At 42.1% G+C, this 23713-nt stretch overlaps 1 protein-coding gene across 1 annotated transcript; it reads right to left on the bottom strand.

The window, feature by feature from the left end:
* Nucleotides 1-1617: 1617 nt before the first annotated feature.
* LOC100772364 (zinc finger protein OZF) lies at nucleotides 1618-19880 on the bottom strand. The gene is made up of 4 exons (XM_027416925.2): nucleotides 19770-19880; nucleotides 3866-3992; nucleotides 3624-3681; nucleotides 1618-2857 (listed from the first exon to the last, which is right to left on the bottom strand). Exons 1-4 carry the CDS (start codon nucleotides 19878-19880, stop codon nucleotides 1618-1620), a joined length of 1536 nt encoding a protein of 511 aa, XP_027272726.1.
* Between the last annotated feature and the right edge of the window lie 3833 nt (nucleotides 19881-23713).

The following is a 23713-nucleotide window of genomic DNA, read 5'->3' as shown; positions in this document are numbered from 1 at the left end:
GTGGTCACGGGACCTGCCTACTCTGTTTTGACCTCTCACTCGGGTCTCACAGTTCCCTCTCCAGTTCCTGTCATGGAACTGGATGGGACCCCCTCCTTCCCATTTCAGTAAAACCTGGGAAAGCTTAAGCTGAAAAAAGCTGTCTCCTGCTCATCTACTTAACCCTCAGATCTTTGATGACTAGGTTACCTGTAACTCATTAGTTAAGTTTTCTGCTAAAAATACAGACAGGCATGCTTCTTTTACAGGCTTCATAGTCAGGGATTAACAGATTTCAGATGTAACTTTCCAGTTTGAAATTTCCTCTGGTTGTTCTCTAAAAATGTTCATGCCTTTTAACCTAAAGCCATAGCCTTTTGCTATGACACCAAGATGTAAATCTGTTCCAGCTGTCTTACTCACACCTGCAATTCCCTGGGAGAAACCCTGCTTCTGTATCAAGAAATCTGGACTGTTAGTGAAAACTAACAGTCTCCAGAGCCCATTTTGACCCACTCATTTTCAAGCATATCTTGCAGGTTCACTCCACCTGCCTGGGCCAACGTCAACCCACAGAGTGTCCTCCAGATAATGCCAACACCTGCATCGGCTCCTGGGACATCCATGATGTACCACCTCTCAAGTCTTAAGTGGGCACCTCTTCAGGATACTTGGTCTGTCCAGCAGCTGGGACCCTCCACCCTCTGGTTTTCCAAAATGTCCCAGTGAAGGACCCATCTGCTCTCCTGTCTCACTCACCCTTCCTCTTCTGTACAACCAGGACACTTCTCCATTCCCCTTACTGTGGCAGTTATCACCCTTCCCACGGCTAGCCCCCTTCACAAGGCCAATGATAATCTATTTTCTCTCCTAGCAACCTGTCTTCTACCCCTCAAGGAACAGGTGCCTGAGGTCTACAGGATGGCAGCTAATGGAATGCTTCTTTACTCACACCTCCCGCTGAGTGTGAACCCAACAACTCCTGACTCTCCCCCTCCCCACATCATACCTTGTCAGCAGGGAAAAGCCAGACATGAACTGGTATCCATATACCCAAAGAATGGGATGCTATGGTGGAAGTTCCACCCAAACCCCCTCCCCTATCTCTCTCCAAACCCTGCTACATCTCAGAAAGCCTGCCAAATGATGACTCCTCCCCCAGAGATGCTCAAGACCACTCATGCAGGGTGTTTAAACTGCCCCCCAGAAAACAGACTCCCTTTCCCATCTCCTCTCTGGTGGACTGGAAGGCCATTCAGGAGTGTTGTATCCATTAAACATGGACTTTTTTGAGAAGAAAGAAAGAAAAAGAAAGAAAGAAAGAAAGAAAGAAAGAAAGAAAGAAAGAAAGAAAGAAAGAAAGAAAGGCAAGACAAAGGCTGGTGGAATGGCTGGAAGGGAAAGGAACTGTAACCAAGCTTGAGGGCCTGAGGTCCATCCCTGAAAAATCACACAACGGGAGAACTGACTCCAGAAAGTTGTCTGCTGATCTCCACATGTACACTAGGGCATGGGTGTATTCTTGCCTGGCACCCCATGTAAATAAATAAATAGATAAACAAACAAATTTAAGTAAATGATAAATATTTTCAAAAGCATGTTGATTACAATTACACATGGCTTACACAGGCATAAGATCTACCCACTGGGTTTCTTTTCATTGTGAGATTTTTCATGTCTTTGAAGGTATGAGAAATATGCAAATTCTTTCCCACACTGATTACACTTGTGGAATTTCTCTCTAGCAGTGTGAGTTTTTTCATGTATTTGGAGGGATCTGGAGAAAGAGAATGCTTGGCCACACTCTACACACACATATGGTTTCTCTCTAGTGTGAATTTTCTCATGCCTACAATAAGCACTAGAATGGGTGAAGGCTTTTCCACAATATTTGCATGCATAGGGTTTCTCACCAGTGTGAATTCTTGCATGTTTTCGAAGGTATGAGGAAAATGTAAATGCTTTCCCACACTGCTTGCAAACATAGGCCTTCTCTGCAGTGTGGATTCTTTCATGGTTGTAACAGTTGCCCGCACTAATGAAGGCTTTTCCACATTGCTTACATGAATAAAGTTTCTCTTCGCTGTGAATCCTTTCATGTTTGTGAAGGTTTGAGGACCGCCTGAATGCTTTGCCACATTGATTACATGTGTAACGTTTCTCTCGAGTGTGACGTCTTTCATGCTGGAGAAGTTGGTAAGAATGAATACATACTTTCCCACAATGTTTGCATATGTAACTACGCTCTCTTTTGTGAGTTTTTTCATGATTCTGACGGGCCATGGAATACATGAAAGTTTCACCGCAATGTCTACATTTGTAAGTTTTCTCTCTTGAGTGAATTCTCTGATGGTGGGCCAAGTGACTGGACTTAATGAAGGTTTCTCCACACTGCTTACACGCAAATGGCTTTTCTCTAGTATGGATCCCTTCACATATTTGAACATAACTTTCTTCCTTCAAGGTTTTCTCAAATTGCTTACATCCACGCAGTTCATCTCCAGGGCGAGTTCTCTGGTAAGTGAGATTACTGTAAGATTCATTACATTGTTTGGATTCTAAGACGTTCTCTGTAGCAGGAGTGCTCTCAAGTGTCTGAAAGGACTCAGAATAAGTGAAATCTTTCCAATATTTTTCACGTTTAATAGCCTTCTCCATGTGTTCCTGACACCCATCTGGTTTCTCCTCAGTTTGACTTCTAATGAGCAGAGCGGAGGACAAGTGACCATTGACATCTTTTACATCCATCCTGCTGCTTCCATAAACGGCACTTGCAGAATAACTGTCCACATTAACAATATTCTCTGGCGTCTCCTGGTGGGGTTTTCCACACTGAATACCATATTCATAATCACAGAATTGCTCAGTGACCTGAATTCTGAAAAAAAGGGGGGCATTATTCCTGTTTTATAACTAGGTAAGTACTAAATGATGGATTTTGTGGTCTCTGCCTGTTAGTGCAGCATTCAGAAGGCAGTGGCAGGAAGTGAACATGCTGAGGGCAAACTAGGCCACAGAGAAAGACCCTGTCCTGAGAAGGAAACAAATGTACTGAGTGTATTTCCATTAGAACTTATGAACATAAAAGAACTGAGCATTCAGCAAGGACAGCATGTAACTACAAAAGTTCTGTAGTGCCGTTTTGATAAACATTGTCTATGACACTGCTACCAAAGCTGAATATTCATAATACAATATAATGCGAATCAGACATTCTCAAATTTTAAATAGCTGAATATCCTTCAGGCAATTAATCGAAAATGGGTCTCAGCCTAAATCCCAAACTCACCTTTTGTTCACACACAAACACTGTAAGGTCCAAAAGTAACTTGCTAAAAATACATCAAATATTTTTGAAGACAACAGGCAGTTTTACGTAAGGAACCACTAGAAAATGTCTTAGCTAAAGGCTACACCACATGGTTTTACTGCTCCTTCAATAGTGCAGTGTAGGCCTCAAAATCTCAAGGAGTACTACATTACAGTATTCATCCATTTATGAATTCTGCAGCTTGGAGAAGTTTTACAGAAAATTTGAGATTAAATCAATTTACATTTTGATAGATTAGGATGGCTTCCTTATTTCTCAGATTCTCTCTCTCAAATATCTGATGCAAATTCCCTTTTCTGTAAGTGTAAATTACCTCAGATTTCTCTGGAGTTTGTCATAGTCCACATCAATATTTTCTTCCACTATTCTCCCTAAAAATTAAAAAAGCAAGAAATCATTATGTTATTCAACCTAACTTTCCAGCTCTTTCTCTTACATAGTATGACCAGGCATGCTATATTTACTGGCATATTCCCTTTCAATATTTCAAGCCATATAACAGTTTTTCTCCAATTGAATAAGGAAAAAAAAATGATACTGTTTTGTTGTTGTTACCTATGGAGATCAGGTTCATAAATGTCTCCTTCATCACATCTCTGTAGAGCTTCTTCTGACTGGAATCCAACAAAGCCCACTCTCCTGAGGTGAAGTTCACAACCACATCATCAAAGCTCACTGGCTCCTAAAATAATTCACAGCATTATTAAAATGCATTTATTAGAAGAAAGATTTAAAAAAAAAAAACACTGGAGATACATTAGTTACTTGGTAAGTTCCCTCCATGCTTTCTTAATATATTCACTTTATATCATGGCTAGCACAAACTTATTAATTAACCTCTCATCTTGTCTCACAGTTCTAAGGGGAGTGTATGCCTATATAATAAAGGAAATATAGATGACAGTGTTTTGTTGTGATGCTCTTTCAATTACTCTTTGTTCCATACACCACAAGTTTCAACAACTTAGAACCCTCAGTGAACATCAGCTCAGCTGCGCATGTACAGTTATAAATGTCTGTTAGATAATTCATCCACTTCTAAAGCCAGGGGATTTCACACAAAATGGGTGTAACAAGCTTAACTATAAGGAGGTGCTAACTGCTGCTCAGCAGTTTATGACAACATAAAATAGTATTCTGTAAGTTATTATCATTGCCATTCTTAGCATATTTCTTAAATACTGAAACATAGTATTTATAAAATCAAAACCTGAAAGTGTACATGAAAAAATTTCTTCTCACTAGTCTCACAGGTAATAGGAAACATCCTGACTAATTTTCTTACCTAGAGGTCACTGAGAGCATCCATTCATGATGTTCTCATTATGAGTGGCATCATTGGGAAGACTGCTTTTAGAAAAGTTTCTTATAAAAGAAACACAAAGTTTCTTATTTCAAAACAGGTAGTTTCTCATAGACCAACCTTGACTTAACACTAAATAAGACAAAGGGCAATTCTCTGTGCTCAAATATAAACACTACATATTATTTTTAATAATGTCAATGGACAATGACACCATAGGAGCAATGGTACTGTTCTTAGGAAGCAATTAATATCACAAAACATATGCTAGTATGGCTTCATCAAATTCTGTAATTCCCACAAAACTTTTACATTAACAAGAATTACTTACCAAAATCTGTATGCAGTAATAAATGTTTGGTACCATAAAGGTATTAGGAATAAGAAAATGATAGCAAGACCGAGACATGGAGGCACATACCTATATTACCAGATTTACAAGGAGGAGGAAGGAGGATCTTGAATTCAAAGCCTGTCTAGACTAGATAACAAAACCAAGAATAAAAAAGAATCTGAGATAGACTTTGGAAATGCATTACTAAGGGAACTACACCATAAAGACAAGACGAACAGAACAGAGGAGAGTACCATAGACTTTAGCAACATGAAATAGAAACAGAAAACTCTAACAAGAGAGGAGATCTTGACCAGCAGTGACTCTGCTTGCTGTATACAGTGGTAACAACTTGGAATCTACTTGGAAGCGTGTGCTATAATCTTCTCTATTCCATGGACAACAATCAAGTTTCATAAGAAATGGGGAAGATGAAAATAGAAGCCTGTGGTGGATGCAGTAGTTTCAAGGTAATTACAAAATAGTGAGGCTGACAGACAGAAAGGACAATGAAATGTATTCTAGACTTTGTGTATAACCAGCTTCATGCCACCCTTGTCTCATAGCTAGACTTTGTCTAAAAAAAAAAAATTCTTTTTAAAAGATGAAAAAAAAAAAACAAAAAACCCAACCCCCTCAGCACTTTGAAAGTTACCTTACAACCTTTGGATGTAAACAATGAACTTCCTTTTGCAAGAGGGGGGAATGTTATTTCTATAGAATGTATGAAAATACAATACACAAAAAGGAAGGCAAGTGAAAGGCAATAATACAACAGTATCTGCAGTACATGTAATGTGCAAACACATGAATAAGTGAACACATGGCTTAAAATATCCACTGAAAACAAAACAGAGGAAATAAGAACCGTAGCCTTGAGTGAGGAATTTGTCAAATCACTGTGTAGTTTTGAGAACCATTGTTCTCAAATACCAATAGTTTCATTGTGAACAAAGGATCACCCATTTCATACCACTCCCATTTCCTACGCTAGAAATGAAGGTGTATTCTAACCAGCCAAAGCTCGGCAAACATGGGTCTGCAAGGCCTTGCTCTTCTGCCCCATTCCCTTTGTCAGGTTAAAAACCATTTGGTTACACTCCTGAAGCCAGCCACCAAGTTCTGTTCCCTTATTTGCCCACTTCCTCCTCCTGAGTCTGACTGCAAAGGTCCAGCTATTAATGTATTGTCATTCAGCAATCAAAAGCCCCCTTTGGCTCACCTAATTAATATGCCCAATCAAAACTAAACATCCCATCCTAACATGGGATCTCCCATTTAGCTTTATAAACTGCAATCTGCCTATGGCCATGTCTGTCTCCTCTCTATTGAGAGGCAGTTCTTTGTCCTCTGAGACTATTGTAAAGAATATTAGTTAAAGATGTACTACATTCATTCATGCTGTACAATATTTGTTTAATGACACAAAGATGTATTGCATTCTTTTTTAAATTTTCATTTAAATTAAAAATAATCTTATTTTACATACCAATCCCAGTTCCCTCTCCCTCCTGCCCTCCCATTCCTCCTGACCAAACCCCCACCCCACACCCCATCCATGCCTCAGGAAGAGTGAGGCCTCCCATAGGGGATCATCAAAAATCTGTCACATCATTTGGGGCAGGGCTTAGGCCCTCCCTCATGTATCTAGACTGAGAGAATTTCCCTCCATAGGGAATGGGCTCCCAATGTCCATTCATGCACTAGGGATAAATACTGCTTCTACTGCCAGAGGGCCCATAGACTGCCAGGAACTCCCAACTGACACCCACATTCAGGAGCCTGGTTCAGTCTTATGCTAGTTCCCCACAGCTGTCAGACTGGGTTCCGTGAGCTCCCACTTGCTCAGGTCAGCTGTTTCTGTGGGTTTCCCCAGACTTAGCTGTGAATCTGTTTCCGCTTCTATCAGCTACTGGATGAAGGCTCTAGGATGACATGTAAGGTAGTCATCAATCTCATTATAGGGGAAGGCCATTAAAGGTAAACTCTACTAATCTTAGATTCTTAGTTGGGGTCATCCTTTGGATCCCTGGAGATTTCCCTAGTGCCAGGTTTCTCATTAAGCTCATAACTGTTCCTTCTATTAAGGTTCTCTTTCCTTGCTCTCCTCTGTTCTTCCCCTAACTCAACCTTCCTGAACTCTCATGTTCTCCTCCCTCCTTCTCTCCCCACCCCCCATGCTCCCAATTTACTCAGGAGTTCTTGTCCCTTTCCCCTTCTCGGGGGACCATGTATGTCTCTCTTAGGATCTTCCATGCTCACTCATAAGTGGATATTAGACATAGAGCAAAGGATAACCAGCCTACAGTCCACAAGCCCAGAGAAGCTAGATATGTTACATGTTACATTTGTTTAATTCTGTGAAGCTGTGTTACTTTGCCTGTCTAAAACACCTGATTGGTCTAATAAAGAGCTGAATGGCCAATAGAAAGGTAGGAGAAAGGTTGGTAGGGCTTGGCAGGCAGAGAGAATAAACAGGAAGAGAAATCTGGGAAGAGAGATTGGGGAGAGAGAAAAAGGAAAAGGAGAGGAGGGCATCAGGGGCCTTCCACCCAGCTACACAGCAAGCCATGGAGTAAGAAGTAAGAGAAGGTATACAGAAATGAAAAAAGGTAAAAGCCCAGAGGCATAAGAAAATTTAAGAAAAGCAGGCTAAAGTAAGCCAAGCTAAGTCTGGGCATTTATAAGAAAGAATAAGCCACCATGTATTTGAGAGCTGGGTGGTGGGGCCACCAAAGAGTAAAAAATAAAAACAACCAACAACACTGGGACAAATACCCCTGCCTCCTCTCCCTTGTTTCTTTCCCTTCTCCCTCATTCTCTATACCTTGTCTTTGTCTCTTACTCCCTGTCCTTTGTCTCTCTGGGGCAAATAAATCTTCTTGGTGTTGAGAACTTGGTCTTGAGCCAATTCAGATCCTTTCAATAAACCTTAATGCAATATATATCCCGTCACATTTCTCTAATAACAGAGAAGGTATTTTGTGTTTATACTTAGTATCATGAGTACTATTTTTTTAAACATCTCTAGAGTTATGTTGAAAATGTCCTAACAACATGTCAACTAACTCAAATTGGGAGATAAACTAATCATAACCTCAGGCATTAGCACATGTGAGTCATGCCAAAGAAAAGAAGATAGGATGCTTTTGATTATAATCCCATGGGGTGGGTTTTTTTTGTTACAACTAAATAGGAATTATAAACAGGCAAGAAGGTCTTTAACCACTTGTCTTTGGCATTCTTCCATCCCTGGTGGTTGGTGTCAAGGAGTGGCGGCAGTAGTCAGGTGGCAGTAACACAGGCGTCACCCTCAAGTGCGGCAGGACTCGAGTGTCAGGACTTTTGCTGGGCATCTTTTCAAGTTCTACTGTGGGTTCAGGAAGCTGGAATTCCTCAACCCAAGGACCTAAACACTTGCTTCCTCTCTGGACCTCTTCCTCCAACTGTATGTAGCTTTAAGGTTTTTGTTTTGTTTTTTATCTACCCCCTGTGGTGTGTCATAAAATCTTGAAGCATCTTCAGTTTCAGTTCTCTACCCTTCTTTCCATCACCCTACATTTGTGGTGTTTTTCTTGCCCCAGCTGCTGCTACAATCAAAATTACTCAGCTACTGAATTCTAATTCTAAGGTATCAAGAAGAAGGAGGAGGAGGAGGAGGAGGAGGAGGAGGAGGAGGAGGAGGAGGAGGAGGAAGAAGAAGAAGAAGAAGAAGAAGAAGAAGAAGAAGAAGAAGAAGAAGAAGAAGAAGAAGAAGTCAACGTTACTAGTGGAAACGATCAAGGAGGGGCTGGAGAGATGGCTCAGAGGTCAGGAGCACTGACTACTCTTCCAGAGGTCCTAAGTTCAATTCCCAGAAACCACATGGTGGTTCACGGCCATCTGTAATGAGATCTGGTGCCCTCTTCTGGCCTGCAGGGATACATTCAGGCAGAACACTGTATTCATAATAAAATAAAAGAAAAAAAAGAAAAAAAAGAAATGATCAAGAATAGCCAGGCGGTGGTGGAGCATGCCTTTAATCCCCGCGCTCTGGAGGCAGAGGCAGGGGGATCTCTGTGAGTTCGAGACCAGCCTGGTCTACAAGAGCTAGTTCCAGGACAGCCTCCAAAGCCAGAGAAAACCTGTCTCGAAAAACCAAAAAGATCAAGGACTTCAAAAAGCATACAAACAAGGTGATACCCAGAATGCCTTTCAAGAAACAGCTGACCAAAATAGACAACAAAACCATCAAGACAAATAAATAAAAATGTCAATGACATTGAAGGGAAAGTCAAAGGAAACTGAGATTGTTAGGGAAAAAAGGGGAGGGAGTAGAACATTAGAAATGAAAAAGTCAATGAATCAAAAGCAGGATAAAGTATCATTCAAAGATAGAACTAAGTAGAAAAAAGCATACCTGGATGGAGATTAAAAATCAATAATCCTGGAAATCCACTGGACAAAAGAAGATAAAAAGTAAAGACATAATGGAGCTGGATAGCAAATCTAGACAGATGGATATACAAACACAACAACATCTAAAACACTGCAACTCAGTAAAGGACCATTTAGGTATGACTGAGAATTCCTACAAAGAAGCTCAGTCTACAAAGACTGATTGATTGATTGATTGATTAGAACTAAAATGATTCGGAGAGCCAGAGTCTATACCATACCTTGGAAATGGCCATTCCTCATCCATCTCTATATCAGAACTAACATCCTGTGACTAATAGATAACAACCTTTTGGAATTTATTAACTTAGCAAATCACTAGCTTCTTCCAGTCCCCAAACTAAGAATATCATCAGGCAGCATCTGAGGCCTACATGAGAGATTTCCTATTTTGCTAAAGCCACCTCTCAAATGTATCCATCTAAGTATTTTAAAAAGCTGTGACTCAGGGGCTGGAGAGATGGCTCAGAGGTTAAGAGCACTGACTGTTCCTCCAGAGGTCCTGAGTTCGATTCCCAACAACCACATGGTGGTTCACAACCATCCATTATGAGATCTGGTGCCCTCTTCTCATGTGCATCCATACATGGAAGCAGAATGTTGTATACATAATCAATAAATAAAATATTAAAAAAAACTGTGACTGATGACTTTTGTTCTGCTGAAAACCTGTTTCCAGGTTTTGATTACTCATGTTTTGCTCTAGAATAAAATCATCTCTTACTCCTTTTGAGGTGAAACCTGGAGGTTTTTTTTTTTGGGGGGGGGGAGATGAGAGGATTGGTGGTGGGTTTTTTGTGTGTGTGTGTGTGTGTGTGTGTGTGTGTGTGTGTGTGTGTGTGTTGTGTTATATAAGACAAACTAAAACTAGTTCTTTCTGAATAAGAGGGTGAAATCTCTGGCCTAGGTGGAGAACAAATATTCCAAAGTAACTACTGCACACAAGTTTGTCCTGTCACCAGACTAAAATTAGAACCAAAATTAGCTAATAAAAACACAAGGAAGTTAAAATCGTCTGGTCTATCACCAAACCAAAATTAATTAGAAAACATTACATAAAAAAAGAAAGAATCTAACCAAAATGTATTAAGTATACATATCTATGCAGCAAATTCGGAAGCTCTCAATTTCATTTATGAAACAGTAATGGGCATGAAATGTCAAGATACATCTCTATCCATAACATAACATTCCACATTCAGTTCTAGTTCTAAATTAACATTACAAAAACTTGAGAGTTAAACCATAACATAGATAAAATGGACTTATACTGAAAGATTTTAGTTTGCTGAGAGAAAAAGTTTTAAGATTTTAGTTCACAAAAGAAAAAGTTTCCCACAGGCCTTGGCCCATTACAAGGAAATTGGCCCCAACCCTGGGCACATTCTATGGTTTAGACGGGGGCAATAGCCAAGGCAACTCTCTTTGGGTCACACCTGGCTGGCCAGCAAACAATCAAGGACTTTCCAGAGTACATTCTGTGGTTTTTTCCTTTATAGAAAACCAGGTCATACCTAGGTGACCTCGTTATTATGAAATCATACTTTGTAATCAATCACTTCGCAATCAAATGCTTTGTACCCCAAGCATGCATGATGATTTGCGGTTTTTCCCTATAAAAAGAGCCTATAACCTTTGCTGGGTGTGCAGCTTTCCCGATATTGCTGACACCCGAATGCGCATTCGTTCAATACACTCTCTCTTGCTTTTGCAGCTCTTGGTTTGGTTTTTGAGTCTCGGGGGCTCCTCGGGATCCTGAGGCCCTTAGGGGTCAGAGGATCTTTCAACACTACTCAATAGAAAAAAGAATCCATTCTTCTTTTCTTGTTTCTCTGTTTGGAGATAGGATCTGACTACTATATAGTTCTGGCTAACCTGGAACTCAGTACCTTTGCAAATCTGATGTCCAGTTTCTATTCCCAGAAGCCATGAAAAGTGAGGAGTGAACAGACTCCACCAACTTGTCCTTTCACCCCCACCTCACACTGTGGCATGTATATGCTCATCATACCACACACATACACTCACTCACACACACACACACACACACACACACACACACACACACACAGACGCTCTTGCATCGATAAAATTTTGAAATAATTTAAGAGAGATTTTAAATATATATCCTAATGATACAAACACAGTATCTTAGAAAAACAAAAACAAGCCTATTTCAAAACTCAAAGATCATGGAAGAAAATAATAGATGGGGATACAGAGGATGATACACCTTGTCAATCGAAGGATTGCTTGTTTATACAATGAAGTTAAAAAAGAAAACCAAGAAAACAAAAATAAGACTAGCAAACCCCAGGCAAACAAAGAGACACAATTTAATAAAAGGAGGAATGAAGTAGAGGAAATTGTAACAAATTCCAGTGAAGTACAGGCAAACAGGAAGTTTGCTTGAAAACCTAGCAAAAAACCCTGGAAAATGTAGAAAAATGGTTAAAACCTGCCAGAATTAAATAAAAAGAATACAATCAACTTAAACACATGCACAATAAGCAACAGACGGAAGCAGTAATAGTAATGTTTACTTATTACTATAATAATAGTAATAATAAAAACCCGGCTCATAGTCTCTTCTGTTTCAAGGAACAGCAAGGAATAAAACAATTAATAAAAGTCCATCCAATTACATCATCACCCTTCCTCAACCCACAGCCTTTTTCACACTAAGCAAGGCTGGAAAAGCTTTCCAAATATTCCAGTTTTCCCTCAGAAATAATAAACTGAACAGACAGAACCAAAAAATAAATAAACTATGTGTCAGGGCCCATAAAGATGGCTGTTCTCCATCTTGCCTCAAGGTCAGAGAGTTCAAAACTGTTCTTAGAAAGTCAAAAGGAATAAAGTCTACAGCTTGGCTACTACAGGATGTTTAGGCCTTGGTAGCTCATGTCTTATCTAAATAACAACAGACGTGGGATCAGGTGTGTTCACTCTTGACCCTGAAGGTCGGGTAACAGGTGTGGCTACCAAATACCTGGAGGATTAAAGGAAGTTACGTCTGTTTGCTCCTTATTACATGATAATAGAAGTCCTTCTGGTTAAGAATGTTGAAGAATAAACCAGGGTCATTCAGTGTTCACCAAATTGCCTTCCTGACTCTATCCCATCTCTCTGTCTTTCTCTTAACTGTATGCCCACAAAAACATGGGCTCACACAACTATGAAGGAAATCTAAATTTCTCTCAGCAGGAGAAATTTAAGGTTTGAGTAATGGCCATGAGCTCAAAGGTAAAGGTTCTTTATGAGGAGATCCAGGTTTCAATCCCAAGTACTTAAAGAAGTCACAGACAGTAATCCTGACAGATGGGAGCTGGAAAAGGTGTTCTAACATTCTGTGGACGTCCTGTCCTCTTGCTTCCTTAATAAGATGAACCAAAAGGCTGGAAAGATGACTGAGCAGTTACAAGAGCACCTTCCCATCTCCCAGAGGACCCGAGGTCTCTTCCCAGTTGGGCAATTGACTAAGCACCTGTAACTCAGCTCCAGGAGGATACAAACCTTGGACCCCCGTGGGCATCTGACCCATAACCCCACACCCAGCCACCCAATTAAAACAAAACACTTTGGAAAAAGAAAATCCCAATCAAAAAAATAGACTCCAACTGCAAATTCTCAAAATTCTCAAAAGAAGAGACACATGGCTACAAAGTACTTTAAAGGGCGCTCAACATCTTAGGCATCAGGGACATGGAGATTATAGCTGCTTCGCCTCAGTCAGACAGGCCACACTATTGAAGGGACCAGCTTCCCTTTTGGCAGCCATAACGGCCGAACACGTGCTTCTATGACCTTGTCCTAGACACTAGAAGGTCGGATGCCTGCCTCGTGACGGGGAACCAATCAGAAGTTAGCTGGTGGCGCTATGCTTTACGACCCTGGGTGTGCTTTATGGACAAGCGCACAGCAATGACGCACAAAGCATAGCAACCACACTGGGAGGGCCTATGGGCCATCACAACCAGTTGACCAATCAACACAGGGCAAGCCCTCCAAGCCTGGAGACACACCAATCCTGAGTCTGTGCGTACCCCTAGACACTCCCCTTACACTGTCCTATAAGATCTCTTGGGAGACCCTAGGAGCCGTCTTTTGCTAGCCATCTGCCATGGCGGGTGGGTGAAAGACCTGAGCTAACATGGGGTTAGCTCGTTAAATTACAATAAAGCCTCGTGCAGTTTGCATCAAGCTCTCGAATCCGCCTGGTGATTGGGGTGACCTCGAACGTGGCCTGGGACCCCGGATACTTGAGTTTTCGGGGGTCTAACACTATCAGGACTACAAACATCAGTAAGTGCTGGTGTGGATGTGACAGAGGGGGAACCCATATTGTTCATGGGGGTGTAAACTAATGCAGTCACTTCGGCAATCAATCAGATGGTTTCTCAAAATAATTACAGATGGAACTGCCACATGATCCAGCTATAGCCACTCCTGGGCTTATACTCAGCATATATCCTAATATGAAGATGTGTGAACATCCATGTTCATTGCAGCTCTATTAACAATAGCTAGAAAATGGAATCAGCCCAGATGTCCATCAGTAGATAAATGAATTCAGATATAAAGAAAAAATGGCATCTGCAGGTAAACTGAACTGGGACAAAATTATAGTGAGTGATGATGTGATGTTAGCAAGAAAAATACTCAGCCTGGCGTTGGTGGCGCACGCCTTTAATCCCAGCACTTGGGAGGCAGCCGCAGGCGGATCTCTGTGAGTTCGAGGCCAGCCTGGTCTCCAGAGCGAGTGCCAGGACAACCTCCAAAGCTACACAAGAGAAACCCTGTCTCGAAAAAAAAAAAAAGAAAAATACTCTATGTTCTCTCTTTTATGCAGATCCTAACTCCAAGTCTTTTGTTTTACTTAGAGAACAAGTAAAAGGCAGGAAACTAGAAAGAGGCCCTTTTATTTGGGAGGGGTAAGCTGAAGGGGCAAGTATAGTAAGTAAAATGAAAGTCATGGAGGGATACGGTGGTGAAAAGGCTTAGGAACTTAAGGGCATGGAATATGGGAGAATCCAGGAATAGAGATGAGGGCTAACCCATAGGGAAGCCTAACTTTAAAAACTAAGTGAAGGATAACAGAATACATGCAGAAGTGTGTGTGCATGAGTGTGGGCGTACTGATAACTAAAGGGTTAAGTGGTGATCTGGTGAGGGGATGAAAAGGAGGGAGCAGTCAGTATGCGAACCCAAACTGAGAATGCACGAACCCACTTTTGGTAACCCACTAGCTAGTAAACTTGTTATGTTTTTGTTTCAATTAGATATAAAGTAAAAGAAAAAAGAGCTGCAAGATGAGACATATTGACTAGTTTATTATAAGGCCCTAGTCTCCCAGAGTAGGGAGAATAAAGGAGAAGAGAAACAGGGTAAACAGCCGACTGCCATGGCTGGTCACCATAGAGAGGCAGAGAAAGCGCGTACATGGGAGAAGAGAGTGCGAAGCAGAAGCAGAGAGAGTTTAAATCAGCCTTGTAGAAATGGAGCCTTATTCTTCTGAAATGGGAGACAAAGTAGATGATTTCAGTGTCCTCTGAAACTTAAGGGAACAGGGTCCTGTTGTAGAAGCTGTGTATGAAGGGTGAGTCTCAGGTGGAGAAGTAAAGGGCTTGAGGTAGGATAAGTGAATCCAGTGGAGAAGGCCCTTAAGCTTAGCTGCTGTTGGAGTAACAAGCATCACTTTGAAGGGGCCCTTCCATTTAGGGGGGGAGGGGCTCTGGTCTGGAGGAGAAAGAAGTACTTGATCCCTGATATTAATTGGGGAGGTACAGGGGGTAACACATGGTCAAGGTAGAGCGTGGTCAGCAAATTCCCATAGGAGGGAACGGAGATGATGAAGTAAAGGTGTAAGCAGGTGGTCAGGGAGAGGTGAGAGTTTAGGTAAGAGGCCAGGTGTTAGAGAACTCATGAACCCATACATGAGTTCAAAGGGTGAAATGAAAAGCGGTTGTTTAGGGAGAGCCCTAGGCCTGAAAAAGGGCCAGAGGCAGAAGCTTTACCCAGTCAAGGTGAAGTTCCTGTGACATTTTAACAAGAACAGTCTTTAAAGAACGGTTAGTTCCCTCTACCTTCCCTGAGGACTGGGGGTGATATGGAATATGAAAATGCCAAGGAATATTGAGAACTTGGGATAGGGTTTGAGAGATCTGGGAGGCAAACTCAGGACCATTGTCTGACTGAAGAGAGGCTGGAATCTCAAACTGGGAAATAATTTCCCTGAGAAAAATGTCAGAGACTGTCTGAGCTTTCTTGTTAGTAGTAGGAAACGCCTCTACCCACCCTGAGAAAGTATCTACTAGTACCAGGCGGTATTTAACTCGCCTAACTGTGGGCATGTGGGTAAAGTCAAGTTGCCAGTCAGTCCCTGGGAGAGAGGCCCCTAGCCTGGTGGGTGGGAAAAGGGGAGTTATGATATCTGGAGTCAGGGTTTGACATCTGACAGGTTTTACAAGAGGCAGTGATAGTTTTTAAGAAATTTAAGTCCTCAGAGGTAGGTTGGAGGTGAGCCTTGACAGAGAAAGCCTTACTGTTAGGGTGGAAGAGCTGGTGTAAGTAGGACAGAATTTGTCTAATGTCAGGAGGTGGCTGTGAGGATGTGGGTTGTAGTGTATGGATTCCCTGTGGTAGGTGAGGTAGATCTGGGCCTTGGAGGGCTGCAGCCCTAGCTGCTTCATCAGCCCGGTTGTTGCCCCTGGAGATAAAAGAGCTGTCAGTCTGATGTGACCGGCAGTGAATAATTCCTATAGCTTTGGGGAGGCGAGAGGCCTTTAGCATGGCCATAATATAACCTGAGTTATATTATGGATCCTCCTCTTGTAGCAAGTAGCTCACGTTCCTTCCAAATAGCTGCATGGGACAGGAGGATATGAAAAGCATATTTAGAGTCTGTGTAAACATTTAGAAAACTAAATTCAAACCACAACTTAAAAAATAAAAAAAAAGTTCAAACACAATTACCCAGTGTGGGTGGACAATGTTGTTTCTAGAAAACAGGAGTTTATTAAATGAAAATTGCAGAGATACCTCCTCAGGAATTAGGGTCAGAAAGACCCAGGGCTTTCCAAAGTAACAGACTACTACCATTGCTTTTGGTTACCAATCACAACTATGCTGTAAAACAACAGTGCTAAACAAACCACACTTTGGCTACAGGACATAAGAAATCTTGCTGCTACTTGTACAGCTACTTTGGAAATCAGTTCCTCAGGAAAATGGGAATCAGTCTACTTCAGGATTCAGCAACTCCACTCTTAGGCATATACCCAAAAGATGCACATTCATACAACAAGGACATCTGTTCAACTACGTTTATAGCAGCATTATTTGTAATAGCCAGAACCTGGAAGCAACCTAGATGCCCCTCAAATGAAGAATGGACAAAGAAAATGTGGTAAATTCACACAATGGAAGGTTACTCAGCCAAGAAAAACAATGGAATCTTGAAATTCACAGGCAAATGGATGGAACTGGAAGAAACCATCCTGAGTGAGGTAACCCAGTCACAAAAATACAAACATGGTATGTGAAACGTTCAGGCTCTAACTCACTCTCCGTGATATAATAAACTGGTTAATGTATTCTCTTAGTCTCATGTCTCATTCTGGGCCTCTTCTTTACTTCTAACTAAGCAAAAGCCAACAGTATGTACTCACTCATATATGGAAATTAGACATAGAGTCTACATTACCAGCCTACAATCCACACCTCCAGAGAAGCTAGGAAACAAGGAGAACCCTAAGAGAGACATATATGGTCCCCCGGAGAAGGGGAAAGGGATAAGATCTCCTGAGCAAATTGATAGCTGGGGTTGAGGTGAGGGAGTTAGGAGAAAGAGAAGGGGAGAAGAGGAGGCGGGGAGGAAGACATGAGGGAGCAGGAAGATTGAGTCAGGAGAAGAATAGGGGAGAATAAGAAAACAGATACCTTAATAGAGGGAGCCATCATAGGTTTAAAGAGAAATTTGGCACTAGGGAAATATCCAGATATATACAGGATGACCCCAACTAAGACTCTAAGCAATAGTGCAGAGGTTACCTTAAATGCCCTTCCCCTATAATGAGATTGATGACTACTTTACATGCCATCCTAGAGCCTTCATCCAGCAGCTGATGGAAGCAGAAGCAGAGATTCACAGCTAAGCACTGAGCCGAATTCCTGGAATCCAGTTGTAGAGAGGAAGGAGTGATGACCAAAGGGGTCAAGACCAGGCTGGGGAAACCCACAGAAACAGCTGACCTGAACAACGGGAGCTCCTGGACCCCAGACTGACAGGCTCGGAAACCAGCATAGAACAGAACCAGGCCCCCTGCATGTGGGTGTCAGTTATGAGGCCTGAGCAGTCTATGGGGCCTCTGGTAGTGGAACAGTATTTATCCCTAGTGTATGAATGGACATTGGGAACCTATGACCCACAGAGGGAAACTCAGCCTAGACACACAGGGGAGGGTGTAGGCCCTGCCCCAAATGATGTGACAGACTTTGAAGATCACCATGGAAGGCCTCAGCCTTTCTATGGAACAGAAGAGGGATGGGGTGGGGTCAGTGAAGGGCATGGGAGGATGCGAGGGAGAGGGAATTGGGATTGATATATAAAATAAGATTGTTACTGATTTGAATAAAAATTAAAAAAAAGAAAGTAATAGAAATCTTGCTGCTATCTAGCTTTCAAGATTCAGAAGGTGCTATTAAGGGTGCTGGGTGAGAAAAGACATCAATAGTTTTACTTCTAATACTGGGCCCTCATGTGGCAATACCAACCTGCCACACAAGACATGCCCACTGGAGCAATAGTACCACAAGAGTTACAAGGGTAACTAACTACTTTCAAACCGTATTTGAGGCCCACTCCACAGGATGAAATGTCATGCCTGGTACTGCAATAACTGTTAAAAGCTCATGTTGAGGAGGTCATGGGCCCTAGGGTAGAACCTGATTTTGTTATTTTGTGAAATGGTCATGCTGTCCAAGTGCCTTATAAATATTTATGTTTAAACTTGCAGACCTGGCCGCTGGCCCTCAACCCCAGTTAAAGAAGCTTTTTTCTGTAGTGCTGTCTCAAACCCTGGGACAAATGTTGGAGGGGCCTATTTAACATATCAAAGCAAACCTTGCAGGCAGGGTCTTCCTGCATTCCTCAGCCCCTACCTGTAACAAGGTCCTCTGGGCTAGCACACAGCCAATCCCTACCCTGAACTCTGGGGGGGGGGGGGTTTGAGGAGGGGAGGCTGCTCTTCCCTATAAGATCTAACCATTATGGCTCCCTAACCTTTTTGTACTTTTGTCTCCTGGCTGCTGCAACTGGTTCCCCTCTCCTACCAGGGCACATGGTTATATCCACTTTGGACTCTCTCAGATGTCTCTGACCCTGGCTATGCTTTCCTTTTTATCTACAATAAGCTTTCTCCTCCACCACAGGGACACTCGTGTCCTTTCCTTTTTATCTCTTTTTTTCATTCAGGCAGCAATCAACAAAGAGATGACAGTAAAAGGCCAAGTGCTCCATCCTAAATGGGGTACCTATACCTTCCCCCAGCCCCCTCCACCACTATTCAAGGAACATCTCAGAAGAGGGGGCAGAAGAAATATAAGAGTCAGAGGACGGGGAATGCTGTCTTCCAGACATGACAGAATTATTGTACCCATGATCTTGGACCAGCTCCGGTCGCCTGCACAATATCTGGCATAGATGGGGAAGTACTGTACAGGCACACCACTTACTGAGTAGTTATTGGCAATTAACAGTTTTCTGGAGAATCATTCTGTTTTGAGGAAATAGCCACTGATAGGATTCTCTTTCCAAACACGCATGCACATACTGGCAGAACTAACTGCTGAATTATATAATAACATTATTATTAGTAGCATAAATTTGGAAGGGTGTGCTCGAGTATAGAAGAGTTGCTGGAAGGAGGAATAGGGGTGGATATGATATTTCATTGTATATGTGCATAAAAATTCCAACAATACACAGAAAAAAATTAAAAGAACCCAGAGGGATCATAGGGGTAAGCTAAAGCAGGATTGCAAGAGAAAAGCAGCGCTCAGCATCCACGCCCTTCACAGCACAGCCTGGCGTCTGAGCAGCACTAACCCGCCGGCGGCAATGTCTGCGGAGGCTGAAATTCAAGACCCCGAAGCATCCCGACCGGACCTGGACTGGAGTGAAGCAGCTTCACAAGAACAGGCAGGATAGCAGCCTCCCTGCCTCTTGCTCTGCTCACACTTTAAGAGCAGGAGGTGAGACGGTGCAGCTCCTTCAACGCAAACTCAGCTGCACAGCGTCAGGGCGGCGGTGACATGTTACACCAAAGCCGCAGCAGTGCCACAACCCCGCCGCTAACGACTCCAGGGGCCCGGGGCGCACTCACCATTTCCTGCTTCTGATGCAACCAGGTGTCTCCGGCAAAGGGCCTACCATCAGCAGGAGGCATGGTCACCAAGGTCGGGGGACCTTTCAACGGCTTCCGGGACTCAAACATGGCGTTAACGGCCACACCTCCCGAATATCCGTGCTTCTCATTGGACAGTTAACGCGAAGTCATAACAGCATCGTCCCTGGTTGGGGAATGACAAACAAGGTGAAGGGGATGGGGTGGGGACGATGGGAATTTGGGAGGGTTGGGAGATTGTAGGTTGTGGGTGGGAAGCATTTTATAAACTGGAAATTAGCCTTCCCTGCAGGGTTACAGCTGTAACCACAGGTTTCCCCAGTGACCTCTTTTTACCTCTGTTTCCCTCCTGGAATAAACCTGGTCCAACCTGGGGTAACCTTGCATTTAAGGAAAACATGTTCGGGTTTTTAGAGCCGCTTCCCGGGTGTATTTAGTGGGCCACGATGGGTTCTTCCACTTAGACATAGTGCCACGAGTTTGATGGGGCAGCAACCACACTCAGTACCTTAGGAACACAAGGCAAGATGTCAGGCGAGGAGAGGTCCCTAGCTCAGTCTAGACACAGTGTCGGGAAGAACGGCCTGGTTTGCAGGCTCCGGGATGATGCATGTGAGCTACAGCTGAACCTTCTGTAAGGCCGATTCACGGATCAGAGCATCAGGCATGGGAGAGAGTTTGGAGTGTCACAGCCCATTACCTTGGGCCCTTCTTAGCCCTCCGAACAGCCATCTGTGGTCACCTTGTGTACCTAACCTAACAACGTTCTGACTATTATGTCAATCGTTTGGAATGTACAATAGAACAGCACTCTCCTTTGGAATGTACAGAGCACTAATTTTCTATTCAACCAAAAGGCCAGAACACAAGATCAGACAACATCTGAAGTCTACTCCAGAGGTTTCCCCCCTTTGCTGTCTAACCTGTCTACCTAATGTTTCCAGAGGTGAATTTTTAAAAGTGTCTTGATTTTTATGATTTCTTTATTCTATTGCCATAAAACTTCATATTCATATTGGAATATAAAAAGTAGGGTAATCTAAATTCTGTGTTTCTGTGCTGCGGCCACTTATATTTAGCCTCAGAGTAAACAAATTCCCTTTGAAATGAATATTGCTTTTGGGTTGACAGGCTGGTGCCCAAGGCTTTCTCACACCTTGTCTTTCAATCCAGCCATTTGCAGGCAAGAAAATTAAAACACACCAAGAAGGATACAATTACTCAACTGAAGTATGTGAGTGTGTCTCTCTGTAGTTACATTGTAGCAATAGTATATAAAGGATTCAAGAGGTATGTAAGGGAACCCTTAAAAGTCTTCAAAAGGAGAGGTTTCTATGTGCAGATTCATATAAAAGCCTGCATTCACAAGTGCAAACATTCCCAAGACCCCGCACCGCATGAGCTGGTGACAGAGATTACCAGAGTGGTCATTCACTACTGATGACTGAGAGACCTTGTTCTAACAGGTTAACTCTGGGAGCTCACCAGGACATGTCTCAATTCCTCCATTATGAAATCTTTCTTCAACACCTTAGTATTCATAAGAACAATGTAATCCCCATTCATGCTAATATTTAAACCCCCAAAAGCTACTACAGTAGAGGGACTATTAGGGAAAGACAGGAGGATATAGGAGGCTAGGCATGAGAGAGGGAAGAATAGTTGTTGAGAGGTCACATATGATCAATTCATGATAAGTCACAAGGAAAGCCATTAATATGTTTAAAAATATGGTCTAATAATTTGCTAATTAGATTTTTAATATTTTATTTGTGAGACAAGGTACTACTGTGTGTGCACCATACCTAGACTTGAATTTGGTATGTGGACCAGACTGTTTTCAAACTTGTGAAAACCGTCTCAAATCCCAAGAGACTGTGTTATAGGTATGTGGTACCATATAGCCTGGAGTACACAGCTCATCAGAAACAAAAGAGAGAACTGTGTCCTACAAATTGTCCCAATATTTAGACACTCAAGGTGTCTAAACACACACACACACACACACACACACACACGACAGCAATCTTAAAATATGCCACTCATGTACCACACCAAGGAAAGGACAGAATATCAAATCCTGAAAGCAAGTTTTCTGAATTACTCCAGAAAGTCAAGGAAAAGAAGAAATTATAATCACAATTTTTAAGGTTTCCTGTGCATGATTAAGAGAACAAACTTTTGAAAGTGTTTCAAACCTAAATAGTTGCTGACATGCTACTTACAGAAGGAAAAAAAAATTGAGTATCAAAGTCTGTAATATGATGTGTGAAAAACCTCTCAAGGGAATGCATTGTTCAGGAGGGTTTGTACATGACAATGAAAAGGACAACTGACATTTTAAAATAAATTGGCTAACATACCCTACCATAGTGAATAATTAGTCTAAGTATGATTGTGTATTACCATAATAACAGTGTCTAGGAAGATGAGAAAGGAAGACAGGAAGCTTGGGCATTCAAAATTGAAGGATCTCAGCTCTGTAATTCAAAATTGATGAAATATTCAGCTATAAGAGACCTTTTTACAGTAATTCATTATGCATAAACTTTCCTTTATGCACAAAATTATTTAAAGTATTTTATTGAAAATTATTTTCATGCAGTATATTTGGATTATTTTATCAAGTCACCTTTTGGCTCTACTACTTTTCTACAAAACTTGAACTCAGTCTTCAATAAATTACATTAAAGATATTCAACTATTTCAAATTCTACAACATCTGATGTTCAGTTTTGTTCATTGTGGCACAGACAATGTTTTTCAAAAGCCTAAAAGCAACAGTGTTGCAGAAACTTATGATTTTGTATGTTGTCCTTGAGACCTCTAGATGAATAGTCACTGCTTTACTTACTGTTCACAAATTCTTAAAGAACAAAGGTCAACAATTTCTGTATTTTCCCTTGGGTCCATGTCTTTCTATGCAGTCAAGTTGACAGCCTCAAGTACAGCCTCCTGGCACTGCCTTTGGAATACTGTAACATTCCAGAGTCACTACACTGACCCCCAACAAGTCTCTAATTCTACACCCTAATCACCAAAGTGCTGTAATGATCTTCTCAATTTTTTTGTAGAACTTGATAATTAAGAGAGACTGTGAATATGAACACGGTAATCAGTGTGCAGAAGCCCAGCAAGACAGTCTATAAGGCATTGTTAATGAAGACATGTCTCCTGCAGTAGCAGTGTGTGAAAGCAGTTTGTATAAGAGATCATTGTGTAAGAGATCATTTGTATAAGAGACCATTGCCCACTCACCCTCAGATACGCACTCCAGAGGCAAACATGAAGGGAAACTGAATCAGAAGATGTGGAAAGGGATTTATTTTTTATTTATTCATTTTTATTTAAATTTAAAAAAATATTATTTTACATACCAATTCCAGTTTCCTCTCCCTCCCATGTCTCCCACCAACTCCCCCATCCACTCCCCAGGGAGGGTGATGTCAAAGTCTGTCACATCATTTGGGGCAGGGCCTAGGCCCTCCTCCATGTACCTAGGCTGAGAGAGTATCCCTCCATTGGGAATGGGCTCCCAAAGTCCATATACTAGGGGAAAATACTGGTTCCACTGCCAGAGGCCCCATAGACTGCTCAAGCACCCCAACTGGCACCCACATTCAGGAGGCCTGGCTCGGTCCTATGCTATTTCCCCAGCTGTCAGACTGGGGTCTCTGAGCTGCCACTTGCTCAGGTCAGCTGTTTCTGTGGGTTTCCCCAGGATGGTCTTGACCCCTCTGCTCAACACTCCTCCCTCTCTACAACTGGATTGCAGTTCGGCTCAGTGTTTAGCTGTAGATTTAAACATAAGAAATGTTGGGCTCTTGCTCTCTTTCTGCTCTCTTTCTGGCTCTTGTCTCTCTCTGCTCTCCTCTCTTTCTGCCCCTGTCTCCCTCTTCTCTTCTGTCCTCCCTCTGTGTCTC

Source organism: Cricetulus griseus, chromosome 5, assembly GCF_003668045.3.
Source record: "Cricetulus griseus strain 17A/GY chromosome 5, alternate assembly CriGri-PICRH-1.0, whole genome shotgun sequence".
In the NCBI taxonomy this organism is placed as follows: domain Eukaryota; kingdom Metazoa; phylum Chordata; class Mammalia; order Rodentia; family Cricetidae; genus Cricetulus; species Cricetulus griseus.
This window is presented reverse-complemented; position numbering and strand designations above follow the sequence as displayed.